We start from the raw sequence: 15635 nt of genomic DNA, 5'->3' as shown, positions 1-15635 counted from the left end.
CATCCGGGCCTTGGAGCATAGAAAAGATCTATATGAGACCAATACTGGCCCGTGGTATTTGGGGGCCTGGGACACATTCTGCATAGTGGCCCATAAGCTTCAGGTTGTGCCTCTGACAGATCAGATCTCCTGGATGGCCCTCGAATTAGAGCTATTAGGTGACGGTTCTCAGCTTCGGACACCGTGTATGTTCGCTGTAGCTAAAGCGCCGTGTTCTAATCTCACAGATAAATCCACGAGTTCACTGAACCGTGCGGATTTCCCGCATCCAACACACTGTATTGTGGCCATTTCTCTTCCAGAGACTATCCACGGTGCTTGTAATGTACAACGCAGCGTTTTGGACGCCGCCATTCTGGATGGTGGACACACAGCAGTAGAGTAAGCCCACCGCTCATGTGCCGCCATACAGTGTCTTGTTATCGCCCTGACATCATGTAGCACCGAGACGTCTTCTATCACCTCCCATCTACAGAAATATCTGTCTACATTCCTCAACACTGAAGTTGCAGCCCCAAGAAGGAAAAGTCTGGGAATTATGGAAATCACATGATGGATAGATGTGTTAATGATATGCAAATGACGAAAAATAGAAACAAATTGTTTTAAAAGATCTCGATTTATTCAGATCGGAGAAAAAGCGCCACATACAGAAATCCCAGCACCTACACCATCAGCTGCTATCAGAGGAATGGTTGTCTGAGGAAGGTTCTGCCGCACTGACTGCACTTGGGCAAATCATCAAGATCCACTGCTGGCAGCTTCATGTGCCATTGGAGACCAAGACTCTAGTTCCACAACCAAATCAATGTAACGTTGAGCTGTCAGTGTACCTGGAATGAAGAATAGAGGGGTCCGCTTATACCAGAAATCATGCCATCCCACATAACCCCGGGAGTAGGACCGGTGTGACGCTCCCTTATGAAAGCCTCTCCATTCACCGCACGGCGCCGCTCTCAAACGTGATTATGGTGCAGGAATACGGCGATAGAGGCTGGACCAGAGGTCTATCGTCTTCAGTGATGAGCTCTGCTCTCGTCTCAAATGCATAAATGGAGACCACGTGGGCAAAGCCATGAAGAGGCCTTCACGAGGGAACATCACACTGGGCCTTATTATAGGGTTAGGTGTCGGACGTTCTGCAGCCAGACCCCTCTAGTCCTCAATCCAGGTACACTGACATTGATCGCTCGTTCTACTGTGAGCAGCCGGCGTGACCTAAGCGTGCTACCATGGCTGCAGCCCCTCCGGATTTGTCTCCCTCCAGTACATCTGGGGCGTCATTGATTGGCAATTACACAGAGCTGCCAGCAGCGGATCTTGATGAATTCGTCCAAGTGCATTCAGCGTGGCAGTCAATACTAACCTCAGTGATAGCAGCCAAGCCTGTAAGGGCCGTAATTTCTGCATAATGATAATAAATGGAGATGGTTTAGTAATGTGGCTCCCTGTTTTTCATCTCTTGCAGCTCAGTCACATGTCCCCGTCCTGTGTCAGTGAGCAGTGGATCTATCTCCTACCTGTCCACACACACCGCCATTATAGAGGCCCCAAACTACCTGAGGAGGAAGGTACCACAGACTGCAGGGGTGGGCAGGAAGCTAAGTGGATGCGTCCAGATGAAAGGTGATTGGTCCAGATAGTGTAAGGGGCGTGGTTTGATAAAGTGACGCGGTCTCTGCCCCAGTAGGTCCGCACTTGCCGGCGGGTCCCGGGGCCGCGCTCACCTCTTCTGTCAGGGATGTCACAAAGCGAGGAGACGGCGAGGATGGCGCAGGACCAGGTGGCAGAAGAACATTCTTACCATGCGGTAGCGCGCACCGACGCCCCCGAGGAGCCCCCGCCGCCAGCTCGGCCTCAGCGCCGCCGCCGCCCGCCCTCCCGCTTCAGTCCTAGTCCTCCTCTGAGGCGTGCGGCCCGTCCCCCGCACATAGAGCTTCCTTCGGGCCGCTCCGGTGACCCCGACGCCTGTGATAGTGTCCTGCTGCCCCTTCCTAGGATGCGTCCTGCTGCTGCTGATCACGCTGCGAGCACTCCCCCTGCTGGAGGCAGCGCAGACAGCAGCCGGAGCAGTGCTCCCTCCACCCGCAGGAGCGCCTCTGCTGGTCACAGGGGGTCACTGCAGCAGGGAGGTCGCAGAGAGGTGACATGTGTCCCCTGGCCACAAGCCCCTGATACCTGCCCCCCTGGTCTGTCTCGCCTCGCCAATGTGCGCCACCAACCCACAAGTACCACTACCCCAATGGTGGCGACTCCGCTCCCGTTGGCTATGGAGATGGCGGCTGGTGAGTGATTGTTGGGGTGCAATGTCTATAATGTTGGGGTTTATTCTGAGATCTGCATTAGTAAAGTTTCCGATTTCAGCCCCTGCAGGTAGCGACCCCAGGGGGTGACTTCGCCTCTGCCCGCGCGGGCTCAGGACCGACTTGGTTGGCGCTGTGTGACTCGCTTTTATAGTGGACTTGTCCAGCTAGGTAGACGACAGTCATCCCCACCTCTGTATAAGGTTTACTCCTAACACTACTGCAGTAAGATGTATACAGCAATCAGCCGTAACATTAAAACCACTTCATAGAGTGGAGGTCCCCTCATGTCACCTCTGATCCAGGAAAGATAAATATCTTGGTCCCGTGTTAGCCAGTAGATAGAAAAATATTTAGAATTGAGAGTCCTCAGTGGTTGATACCTTTTAATGGCTAACTGAAAAGATGGTAACAAATTGCAAGCTTTCGAGACTACACAGGTCTCTTCATCAGGCAAAGACTGCAAGCTTTCAAGACTGCACAGGTCTCTTCATCAGGCAAAGACATCTTTGCCTGATGAAGAGACCTGTGTAGTCTCGTAAGCTTGCAATTTGTTACCATCTTTTCAGTTAGCCATTAAAAGGTATCAACCACTGAGGACTCTCAATTCTAAATATACCTCTGATCCATGAAATCATAATCTCCAGAAGATCTGAAGGCTTCAGGTGGCATCTGGCACTGAGCAGATCCTACAAGTCCTGTAAGTCGTCAGTTATGGTCTCCGTGGATCAGACTTCCCACAGATGCTCCTCTTTTTTGCCTGGTGACCGTGGCATTGCCCTGCTGGAAGAGGGCCCTGCTCTGAGGAATACTGCTGCCATGAAGAGGTGACCTAGGCAAATGGCACCTGTCAAAGTCAGAGCGCAAGGTTTCCAGCAGACTATTGGCCGGATCAGCACCTTGTCTCCTCCGGCTCGGTCCTCCTCCTACATTGTGTCCTGCTGCCATCTCTTCTGTTTAGCTTCTGCCCCACACACAGTAAGCTGCGTCTACGAGGACGTCCACTGCCGGGGAGCGTCTTAGTATTGAATCCAGGGAGATAGAATGAAGTGTAATACATACAGTGCCTTGAAAAAATATTCATACCCCATGAACTGTTCCACAATTCCTCATGTTACACCCTCCAACTTAGGTTAAGTTCACACTGGGCGTTTTTGCAGCATTTTTTAATGCAAATTTTCAGCTGCTTTTTACAGTACCAGCAAAGTCTATGAGATTTCAGAAGTCTCCTGCACACAGCTTTGTTTTTTTGTCATCAGGATTTTGTGCTTTGTGTGTTTTTTTCACAATGGATGGAGCATGTCACTTCTTTCAGCGTTTTTCACTTATTCAAACGAATGGGTGCTGAAAAAATGCACCAAATTCGCAGGTTTTACTGCGTTCTTTGTGCCAAAACCGGATTCTATAGAATAGCCCTTTTTTTTTCAACACTAAACTTTATCGGCATGCACAAAAGACAAATATAGCATGCAAAAACTGCAGCAGAAAACCGAGGAAAACATGTTTTTTTCTGTAGCTTCTTTCCTGCCAAGAGATAAGGTTTTGCTGCAGGAAAAAAACAAACAAACGCCTACTGTGAACTAAAGGTACCTTCACACTAAACGACGCTGCAGCGATCCAGACAACGATCCGGATCGCTGCAGCGTCGCTGTTTGGTCGCTGGAGAGCTGTCACACAGACAGCTCTCCAGCGACCAACGATGCCGGTAACCAGGGTAAACATCGGGTTACTAAGCGCAGGGCCGCGCTTAGTAACCCGATGTTTACCCTGGTTACCATCCTAAAAGTAAAAAAAAACAAACGCTTCATACTTACCTTCGGCTGTCTGTCCCCGGCGCTCTGCTTCTCTGTACTGGCTGTGAGCACAGCGGCCGGAAAGCAGACCAGTGACGTCACCGCTCTGCTTTCCGGCCGCTGTGCTCACAGTGAGTGCAGCGGCCCTGCGCTTAGTAACCCGATGTTTACCCTGGTTACCAGCGAAGACATCGCTGAATCGGTGTCACACACGCCGATTCAGCGATGTCAGCGGGAGATCCAGCGACCAAATAAAGTTCTGGACTTCTAGCCCCGACCAACGACATCACAGCAGGATTCTGATCGCTGCTGCGTGTCAAACTGAACGATATCGCTAGCCAGGACGCTGCAACGTCACGGATCGCTAGCGATATCGTTTAGCGTGAAGGTACCTTTACCCTATTTTATTGGGAAAACCTGTTAGAGGCTGCAAAAGACTTGAGACTGGGGCGTAGCTTCACCTTCCTTCAGGACTATGGCCCTAAACATCCTGCCAGAGCTACAATGGAGGGTTTATATCAAAGCATATTCATGTGTGTGAATGGTCCGGTCACACTCCAGACCGAAATCCCACTGAGGATCCATGGAAAGACTTGAAAATTGACGTTACAGACGTCTCCATCCAACCTCACTGAGCTAGAGGTAATCTGCAAAGAAGAGCGGGTCACAATGTCACCTCTAGATGTGCAGAGCTGGTAGAGACAGACCCCAAAAGACTAAGTAATTACAGTGAAGGGTGGTCCTACAAAGTACTGACTGTGGGGGGCTGAATACACAGGCACGTTGCAATGTTTAAAATACTTAGAACACCTTGTATCATTTCTTTTCCACTTCACAAATACTTGTTACTTTGTGTTGATACAGTAGTGTTGAAGATAATAGCAGCGTGTTCAAAAACATGAGTTAATCACAAAACCTTTATGGTTTTTATTTCCAGCATTGGGGACATTGCACGCTGTTTACTAATTCAAAACATGAAGAAAAATGTAGATAATTTGTAAATACGTCACAAAAAATAACAAACAATGACTATTGGGCTGTTCTAATAAATAGCAGAGCCTGCATTTGTCTTTACAAACTCACAATATGTACTTATTTTGCGGATTTATCATTCCTGTGAATCACTAACCTAATATTTAGGTGTATACCTACAGCTTTTTAGAACTGCTATGTTGCATGGAGCCAACCAACTTCTGGCCCCTGTCACCTGTTATTCCAGCCCAGGATGCTCGGACTATATCAGACAATTTTTTGGCATTTGTTGGCTTTGCCTCAGAATTGGCATTTTTTATGTCACCCCACAAGTGTTCCATCGGATTAAAGGGAACCTGTCACCCCAAAATCGAAGATGATCTAAGCCCACCGGCATCAGGGGCTTATCTACATCATTCTGTAATGCTGTAGATAAGCCCCCGATGTATCCTAAAAGATGAGATATAAATAGGTTAGATTATAGATTCAGTGTAAGGCAACATGACCTCTTTAAGTATTTTAATCTATACAACCTGGTCCATGATTCCTGGTATGCGGTAAATATCTGGCACCATAGTAAGAGAAACCTGCCCATGTCATGATGCTTGCACCACCATGCTTCACTGTCTTCAGAGCATGCTGTGGCTTGAATGCAAAGTTTGGGGGTCGTCTGACTAACTGTCTGTGGCCCTTGGACCCAAAAAGAACAATTTTACTTTTATTAGTCCACAAAATCCTTCTCCATTTCTCTTTAGGCCAGATGATGTGTTCTGTGGCAAATTTCATCCTCTTCAGTACCGTACATGTCCTTTATTTAACAGTGGGACTTTTCAGGGACTTCTCGCTAAGAGATTAGCTTCACACAGGTGTCTTCTGTCACAGTCCTCACAGGTAACCTGAGACTGTCTTTTGTCATCCTTGAGCTGATCGCTGGCTGAGCCTTGGCCATTCTGGTTATTCTTACATCCATTTGAATGGTATTCAGGACCGTATTTGCCACTAGGCACTTGAGGGCACGTGCCTAGGGCGGGAACAATGCGGGGGGGCGGCACCTGAGCAAGGTTTTTTTTTTTTTTGTAAAGTCCTGGGTCACCTCCCTCCCGACTGCCCCCCTCGGCATGAGCCATGCATATGGGGGGATTATGAGCCATGCATACAAGAGGTGGGGGGGGGAATTATGAGCCATGCATACTGGAGGGGGGAAATATGAGCCATGCATGCAGGGGGGGAATTATGAGCCATGCATACAGGAGGGGGTGATGGTGGAATATGAGTCATGCATACAGGAGGTGGGGGGGGGGAATTATGAGCCATGCATACAGGAGGGGGGAAATATGAGCCATGCATACAGGGGGGAATTATGAGCCATGCATACAGGAGAGGGGGATATGAGCCATGCATACAGGGAGGGAATTATGAGCCATGCATACAGGAGGGGGTGATGGTGGAATATGAGCCATGCATACAGGAGGGGGGGAATATGAGCCATGCATATGGGAGGGAGATGAGACACGCATACAAGATGGGAGGGGGGCATTATAGAGTATTGAGCATCATGTGGGGTCGTTATACAGTATGGAGCATCATGTGTGGCCATTATACAGTATGGAGCACTGTGTGGCCATTATACAGTATTGAGCATCATGTTGGGCCATTATACAGTATTGAATATCTTGTGGGGTCATTATACAGTATGGACCATCATGTGTGGCCATTATACAGTATGGAGCATCATGTGTGGTCAATGGCCATTATACAGTATTGAGCATCATGTGTGCCCATTTTACAGTATGGAGCATCATGTGTGACCATTATACAGTATGAAGCATCATGTTGGGCCATTATACAGTATAGAATATCATGTGTGGCCATTATACAGTACTGAGCATCATATGTGGCCATTATACAGTATGGAGCATCATGTGTGGCCATTATACAGTATAGAGCATCATGTGTGGCCATTATACAATATGGAGCATCATGTGTGGCCATTATACAGAATGGAGCATCATGTGTGGCCATTATACAGTATGGAGCATCATGTGTGGCCATTATACAGTATAGAGCATCATGTGTGGCCATTATACAGTATGGAGCATCATGTGTGGTCAATGGCCATTATACAGTATTGAGCATCATGTGTGCCCATTATACAGTATGGAGCATCATGTGTGACTATTATACAGTATGGAGCATCATGTTGGGCCATTATACAGTATAGAATATCATGTGTGGCCATTATACAGTACTGAGCATCATGTGTGGCCATTATACAGTATGGAGCATCATGTGTGGCCATTATACAGTATAGAGCATCATGTGTGGCCATTATACAATACTAGATTGTGGCCCGATTCTAACGCATCGGGTATTCTAGAATATGCATGTCCCCGTAGTATATGGACAATGATGATTCCAGAATTCGCGGCAGACTGTGTCCGTCGCTGATTGATCGAGGCAACCTTTATGACATCATCGTCGCCATGGCAACCATTATGACATCATCGTCGCTGTGCCTGTTGCTGATTGGTCGAGGCCTGGCGGCCTCGACCAATCAGAGACGCGGGATGTCTACGTCCTTTATGACATCATCGTCGCTGTGCCCGTTGCTGATTGGTCGAGGCCTGGCGGCCTCGACCAATCAGAGACGTGGGATTTCTACGTCGATGCTGTGCCGGTCTCTGATTGGCAATTATAGGCAATTATATATATAGATGGAGCATCATGTGTGGCCATTATACAGTATGGAGCATCATGTGTGGCCATTATACAGTATGGAGCATCATGTGTGGCCATTATACAGTATAGAGCATCATGTGTGGCCATTATACAGTATGGAGCATCATGTGTGGCCATTATACAGTATGGAGCATCATGTGTGGCCATTATACAGTATAGAGCATCATGTGTGGCCATTATACAGTATGGAGCACTGTGTGGCCATATTTATTTTTGTTTATAATTATTGTATATGAAACAGTGTGATCAGCAGTGCTAAATGGGTGTGGTTGGGACGTGGATATGGGTGTGACTAGTTGTGAAATGGGTGTGGTCAGAGGCGTGCCCTAAAATTATACCTCTTTCCCTTCTTCAAAAGTTGGGAGGTATGGTACCACATTTGCCAGATCACGGCAAGTGCCACAAACCCCATGGGGAATGAATGAGGCCAAACGTAGTGTTGCCGTAAGTGATCCGTTACGCAGCAGATGCAGAAAAACTGCCCGATCTGCTGCAAAAGGCGACTTTCACATCAGCGATTCTTGCCAAAGTCTATGCCGATAGTGTCATACTCACCAATGGGGGAGGCAGCCCTAAAAGTGCCTAGGGCAGCAGAAACTCTAAATACGACCCTGATGGTATTCTTCGGTTTTCTTCCTCGTCTCTCTGGTTTGGTTTCCATTTTAAAGCATTGGAGATCATTTTAGCTGAACAGCCGATAATTGTCTGCACTTCTTTTTAAGTTTTACCCTCTCATGAAAATACGCTGTTCTTCTGAACAATGTCTCGAACAACCCTTATTTCTCAGGCTTTCAAGGAGAAATGCATGTACAACATGTCCTGGCTTCACCCTTAACTAAGGGCCACCTGATTCACACTGGTTTCTTTACAGAATGACTGTCCTCACTAATTGATCTCCACACTGCTATTATTTTGAACACCCCCTCTTTCAATTAATTATTCTAATACATGGAATCAAAGAAATCTGTTGATTTTGTTAGAATCTACTGCACCTATTGGTAAATTGTGTGACATGTGGTAATTACTAGTGATGAGCGAATATACTCGTTGCTCGGGTTTTCCCGAGCACGCTCTGTTGATCTCTGAGTATTTGTCAGTGTTCGAAGATTTAGTTTTCATCGCCGCAGCTTTACAGCTACTAGCCAGCTTGATTACATGTGGGGAATTCCTAGCAACCAGGCAACCCCCACATGTACTCAGGCTAGCTAGTAGCTGTAAATCATTAAGCTGCGGCAATGAAAACTAAATCTTCGAACACTGACAAATACTCAGAGACCACCCGAGCAACGAGTATACTCGCTCATCACTAGTAATTAGTCATGAGCGAGTATACTCGTTACTCGAGATTTCACGAGTATTTCGCGTGCTCGGAGATTTAGTTTATGTTTACACTGCTGCATGATTTGCAGCTGGTAGTCAGCCTGAGTACATGTGGGGGTTGCCTGTTTGTTAGATAATCCCCACATGTTTTCAGCCTGTCTAGTAGCCGCAAATCATCCAGCTGAAATCTCCGAGCACGCCAAAATACTCGGAGACCACCCGAGCGTGCTCAGAGAACGTCAAGTAACGAGTATACTCGCTCATCACTATTGGTAATATAATTTATACCAAAAACAGTGATTAATCTGGTTAGTCATATTGGACTGCTATTATTTTGAACACTACTCTACTGTATATCACATAAAATCCCAATGAAACATATTTAAGTTTGTGGGTGTAATGTGGAAAAAAAGTTAATGGGGTGTGAGTACTTTTTTAAGGCACTGTACCTCCCAGATTAGAGGCACTCATCTGCACAGCATTGTTTCCCTTAACGGTTTGTAGAGTTCAGTATCCGGCCGGGGACATCTTGTGGCCGCTCATCGACAGCAGCATTCACATTTTGTCCAAAAAGTAAAAAATGACAAATACAGCTAAAACACACTTATAAAGAAAACCACGTTCACATTACCAGGCCAAAAAAATGAAATCAGGTAAATTTAACTTAACAAAAACCCTAAATAAATAATGAATAAGTACAAATAGTAAAAGTCACTATTGGAACCATTTTACTACAGAAAAAAGGCACAAATACAATAATGAATCAGAGCCACTGTTTCTATGGGAACATTTTGAGTAGTCCCTCTAAGGTTCCCGATCCTGCGGTGCTGTCTGCGGCTTCTGTCTCCTGGTCCTCTGGTCTTTACATCCACTGTCACATGGTCCCAACAGGTTGAAGTATCCGCCTGTCACATCCTATATGAAGGGGGCTGGCTACTAGGTCTGCCAAAGACCCCTCATATGGGCTCTACAATGTAACGGGGCCTGATCCTTCCACCATAGTAACATTATGTGGCCTCAGCTTTACTGAAACAGCAATTATTGTGATTCTCTCGATGTCCAATGTATCTCACCCCTGGCAGGTGCCATTGTCACCGGATAATCAGTGTAACTCATCACTCATTATGGCTGATCATGGGATGAGGTGGGGACGGTAATTTGACATTGAGCACACCACAATCCACAGAAAACTCTTGTGTCTACGATTCCAGGACCTGCGGACGTGCCTCTTCTAAAGGCCCAGAAATCAGAAGTGAGAAGCATTGTGTACGCTAAAAATGGAGACAATTACACGGGAGGATGGATGAATAACCTGCCGCATGGTAAGACTGGATGGGTGGATTAATAAAAAGCATTTACTCCAGAATTGTGCCGTAAAAAGCTTTGAAAATTTGAGGCTGCGCTAACATTTTTAGTGTTCTTTCGGCATTTTCGCCCACCTTCAACAAAATGGGCAGAGCTCGGACAGGGGCAAAGCAATGGGCGCTCATTAAATTCACGATGAGTGGTGGCATTAACTATGCCACAAATCATGGAATGTAGTAAGATTTGTGGCGAGGCGCAGCTGGAGGCTCTAGGCCAATTCACATCTCGTCTAAATTATTAATGATTCAGGAGCCTCGCACTGCACCCTGCCCACTCATCAAGGCTGGTAGGAAGATCCCCACCATCCTGTAGAATGTAAGCCCACAAGGGCAGGGTCCTCGCCCCTCTGTACCAGTCTGTAATTGTTAGTTTGCTTACTGTAAGTGATATCTGTAACTTGTATGTAACCCCTTCTCATGTACAGCACCATGGAATCAATAATAATAATCACCAGCCTGGATGATTCAAGGCCGATATGTATATCATCTGTGGTGGCATAATGGACAAAAGCATACAAGTCAGCATGTCACAACTACTGGACATACATATTTTTAAAGAGAACCTGTCACCAGAAAAAACACTATTAACCTGCAGATATGGGGTTATCTAGAGCCTATTAGCGTTACTGACCTGCCCGCACTTGGCCAAGCGCAGCGGGGAGAAAATGAAAAAGAATGGATGAAAATCCATCAAACAAGAATTGAAAGACTCTTGTCTGCCTACAAAACGTGTGATGCTTGCAGAAGGGGTTGCCACTAGGTACTAACCATGCAGGGTGCCCAAACATTTGCATCAGCCCAGTTTCCTTTTTGTTATTTTTAAAATGTAAAAGATGAAATTATTATTGTTTGCCTAAAATACAAAGAAAATGTGTCATGTTTAACTTTAGCCCTTTAGAGATCATTTCAACTTGCTTAACTGTTCACAATAAGGCTATATTCACACTTTGCGGATTTTGCTGCGGATCCGCAGCGGATTTGACCGCTGCGGATCCGCAGCAGTTTCCCATGAGTTTACATTTCAATGTAAACCTATGGGAAACTAAAAACGCTGTGCACATGCTGCAGAAAAATCCGCGCGGAAACGCTGCGGATTACATTCCGCAGCATGTCACTTCTTTTCTGCGGATTTTCAGCTGCTCCAATAGAAAACTGCAGTTGAAAATCCGCAGAAGAAAACGCAGTAAAAACCGCGATAAATCCGCAGTAAAAACCGCGATGGGTTTTCACTGCGGATTTTGCAATTCCGCTGCGGAAAAATCCGCAGTGGAATCTGCAAAGTGTGCACATAGCCTTACAGTAATTTTGACCAGGGGTGCCCAAACTATTACACGCCACTGTGTATACAGTATATATACACATACAATGGTTCTAAACCCCTTCATAGCGAGATCACAAGAATAGTTGAGTGTTCTGCCCAACATTTCATATGTATAGTGTACTGCAGCGTGGTTGGCGCAGTGTGACAGATATGCAGAGACCACAGGAAAGTTCACAGCAAACGTGTTTAACCCCTTCATGACCCAGCCTATTTTGACCTTAAAGACCTTGCCGTTTTTTGCAATTCTGACCAGTGTCCCTTTATGAGGTAATAACTCAGGAACGCTTCAACGGATCCTAGCGGTTCTGAGATTGTTTTTTCGTGACATATTGGGCTTCATGTTAGTGGTAAATTTAGGTCAATAAATTCTGCGTTTATTTGTGATAAAAACGGAAATTTGGCGAAAATTTTGGAAATTTCGCAATTTTCACATTTTGAATTTTTATTCTGTTAAACCAGAGAGATATGTGACACAAAATAGTTAATAAATAACATTTCCCACATGTTTACTTTACATCAGCACAATTTTGGAAACAAAATTTTTTTTTGTTAGGAAGTTATAAGGGTTAAAATTTGACCAGCAATTTGTCATTTTTACAACGAAATTTACAAAACCATTTTTTTTAGCGACCACCTCACATTTGAAGTCAGTTTGAGGGGTCTATATGGCTGAAAATACCCAAAAGTGACACCATTCTAAAAACTGCACCCCTCAAGGTACTCAAAACCACATTCAAGAAGTTTATTAACCCTTCAGGTGCTTCACAGCAGCAGTAGCAACATGGAAGGAAAAAATGAACATTTAACTTTTTAGTCACAAAAATTATCTTTTAGCAACAATTTTTTTATTTTCCCAATGGTAAAAGGAGAATCTGAACCACGAAAGTTGTTGTGCAATTTGTCCTGAGTACGCTGATACCTCATATGTGGGGGTAAACCACTGTTTGGGCGCACGGCAGGGCTTGGAAGGGAAGGAGCGCCATTTGACTTTTTGAATCAAAAATTGGCTCCACTCTTTAGTGGACACCATGTCACGTTTGGAGAGACCCCGTGTGCCTAAAAATTGGAGCTCCCCCACAAGTGACCCCATTTTGGAAACTAGACGCCCCAAGGAACTTATTTAGATGCATAGTGAGCACTTTGAACCCCCAGGTGCTTCACAAATTGATCCGTAAAAATGAAAAAGTACTTTTTTTTCACAAAAAAATTCTTTTAGCCTCAATTTTTTCATTTTCACATGGGCAACAGGATAAAATGGATCCTAAAATGTGTTGGGCAATTTCTCCTGAGTACGCCGATACCTCATATGTGGGGGTAAACCACTGTTTGGGCACATGGTAAGGCTCGGAAGGGAAGGAGCGCCATTTGACTTTTTGAATGAAAAATTATTTCCATCGTTAGCAGACACCATGTCGCGTTTGGAGAGCTCCTGTGTGCCTAAACATTGGCGCTCCCCCACAAGTGACCCCATTTTGGAAACTAGACCCCCCAAGGAACTTATTTAGATGCCTAGTGAGCACTTTAAACCCTCAGGTGCTTCACAAATTGATCTGTAAAAATGAAAAAGTACTTTTTTTTCACAAAAAAATTCTTTTCGCCTCAATTTTTTCATTTTCACATGGGCAGTAGGATAAAATGGATCATAAAATTTGTTGGACAATTTCTCCCGAGTACGCCGATACCTCATATGTGGGGGTAAACCACTGTTTGGGCACACGGCAGGGCTCGGAAGGGAAGGCGCGCCATTTGACTTTTTGAATGGAAAATTAGCTCCAATTGTTAGCGGACACCATGTCGCGTTTGGAGAGCCCCTGTGTGCCTATGCATTGGAGCTCCCCCACAAGTGACCCCATTTTGGAAACTAGACCCCCCAAGGAACTTATCTAGATGCATATTGAGCACTTTAAACCCCCAGGTGCTTCACAGAAGTTTATAACGCAGAGCCATGAAAATAAAAAATAATTTTTCTTTCCTCAAAAATGATTTTTTAGCCTGGAATTTCCTATTTTGCCAAGGATAATAGGAGAAATTGGACCCCAAATATTGTTGTCCAGTTTGTCCTGAGTACGCTGATACCCCATATGTGGGGGTAAACCACTGTTTGGGCGCACGGCAGGGCTCGGAAGGGATGGCACGCCATTTGGCTTTTTAAATGGAAAATTAGCTCCAATCATTAGCGGACACCATGTCACGTTTGGAGAGCCCCTGTGTGCCTAAACATTGGAGATCCCCCAGAAATGACCCCATTTTGGAAACTAGACCCCCAAAGGAACTAATCTAGATGTGTGGTGAGGACTTTGAACCCCCAAGTGCTTCACAGAAGTTTATAACGCAGAGCCATGAAAATAAAAAAAAAAAATTATTTTCTCAAAAATGATCTTTTAGCCTGCAATTTTTTATTTTACAAAGGGTAACAGGAGAAATTTGACCCCAAAAGTTGTCCAGTTTCTCCTGAGTACGCTGATACCCCATATGTGGGGGTAAACCACTGTTTGGGCACATGCCGAGGCTCGGAAGTGAAGTAGTGACGTTTTGAAATGCAGACTTTGATGGAATGCTCTGCGGGCGTCACGTTGCGTTTGCAGAGCCCCTGATGTGCCTAAACAGTAGAAACCCCCCACAAGTGACCCCATTTTGGAAACTAGACCCCGAAAGGAACTTATCTAGATGTGTGGTGAGCACTTTGAACCCCCAAGTGCTTCATAGAAGTTTATAATGCAGAGCCGTGAAAATAATAAATACGTTTTCTTTCCTCAAAAATAATTATTTAGCCCACAATTTTTTATTTTCCCAAGGGTTACAGGAGAAATTGGACCCCAAAAGTTGTTGTCCAGTTTCTCCTGAGTACGCTGATACCCCATGTGTGGGGGTAAACCACTGTTTGGGCACACGTCGGGGCTCAGAAGGGAAGTAGTGACTTTTGAAATGCAGACTTTGATGGAATGGTCTGCGGGCGTCACATTGCGTTTGCAGAGCCCCTGGTGTGCCTAAACAGTAGAAACCCCCCACAAGTGACCCCATTTTAGAAACTAGACCCCCCAAGGAACTTATCTAGATATGTGGTGAGCACTTTGAACCCCCAAGTGCTTCACAGACGTTTACAACGCAGAGCCGTGAAAATAAAAAATCATTTTTCTTTCCTCAAAAATGATGTTTTAGCAAGCATTTCTTTATTTTCACAAGGGTAACAGGAGAAATTGGACCCCAGTAATTGTTGCGCAGTTTGTCCTGAGTATGCTGGTACCCCATATGTGGGGGTAAACCACTGTTTGGGTGCACGTCGGGGCTCGGAAGTGAGGGAGCACCATTTGACTTTTTGAATACAAGATTGGCTGGAATTAATGGTGGCGCCATGTTGCGTTTGGAGACCCCCTGATGTGCCTAAACAGTGGAAACCCCTCAATTCTAACTCCAACACACCCCTAACCCTTATCCCAACTGTAGCCGTAACCCTAATCACAACCCTAACCCCAACACACCCGTAACCCCAACACACCCCTAACCCTAACCACAACCCTAATTCCAACCCAACCCTAGCCCTAAGGCTATGTGCCAACGTTGCGGTTCGTATGAGATTTTTCAGCACCATTTTTGAAAAATCCGCGGGTAAAAGGCACTGCGTTTTACCTGCGGATTTACCGCGGATTGCCAGTGTTTTTTGTCCGGATTTCACCTGCGGATTCCTATTGAGGACAGGTGTAAAACGCTGCGGAATCCGCACAAAGAATTGACATGCTGCGGAAAATACAACGCAGCGTTCCCGCGCGGTATTTTCCGCACCATGGGCACAGCGGATTTGGCTTTCCATATGTTTACATGGAAC

The 15635-nt window shown here is 45.6% G+C and overlaps 1 protein-coding gene across 1 annotated transcript in view; it reads left to right on the top strand.

Annotated features, from left to right (window-relative positions):
- The first annotated feature begins 1503 nt into the window (after positions 1 to 1503).
- Positions 1504 to 15635, top strand: part of LOC138643432 (MORN repeat-containing protein 3-like) — a 59681-nt gene continuing 45549 nt past the window's right edge. Inside the window, exons 1-2 of the mRNA XM_069732343.1 lie at positions 1504 to 1626; positions 10339 to 10449. Of these exons, the coding sequence (XP_069588444.1) occupies positions 1620 to 1626; positions 10339 to 10449 (118 nt within the window). The 5' untranslated portion in view covers positions 1504 to 1619. The remainder of the gene's footprint in view (positions 1627 to 10338; positions 10450 to 15635) is intronic.

The sequence above is a fragment of the Ranitomeya imitator genome, chromosome 6, assembly GCF_032444005.1.
Source record: "Ranitomeya imitator isolate aRanImi1 chromosome 6, aRanImi1.pri, whole genome shotgun sequence".
Classification (NCBI taxonomy): Eukaryota; Metazoa; Chordata; class Amphibia; order Anura; family Dendrobatidae; genus Ranitomeya; species Ranitomeya imitator.
The sequence above is the reverse complement of the archived record's forward strand: the minus strand, read 5'-3'. Positions and strand labels throughout refer to the sequence as shown.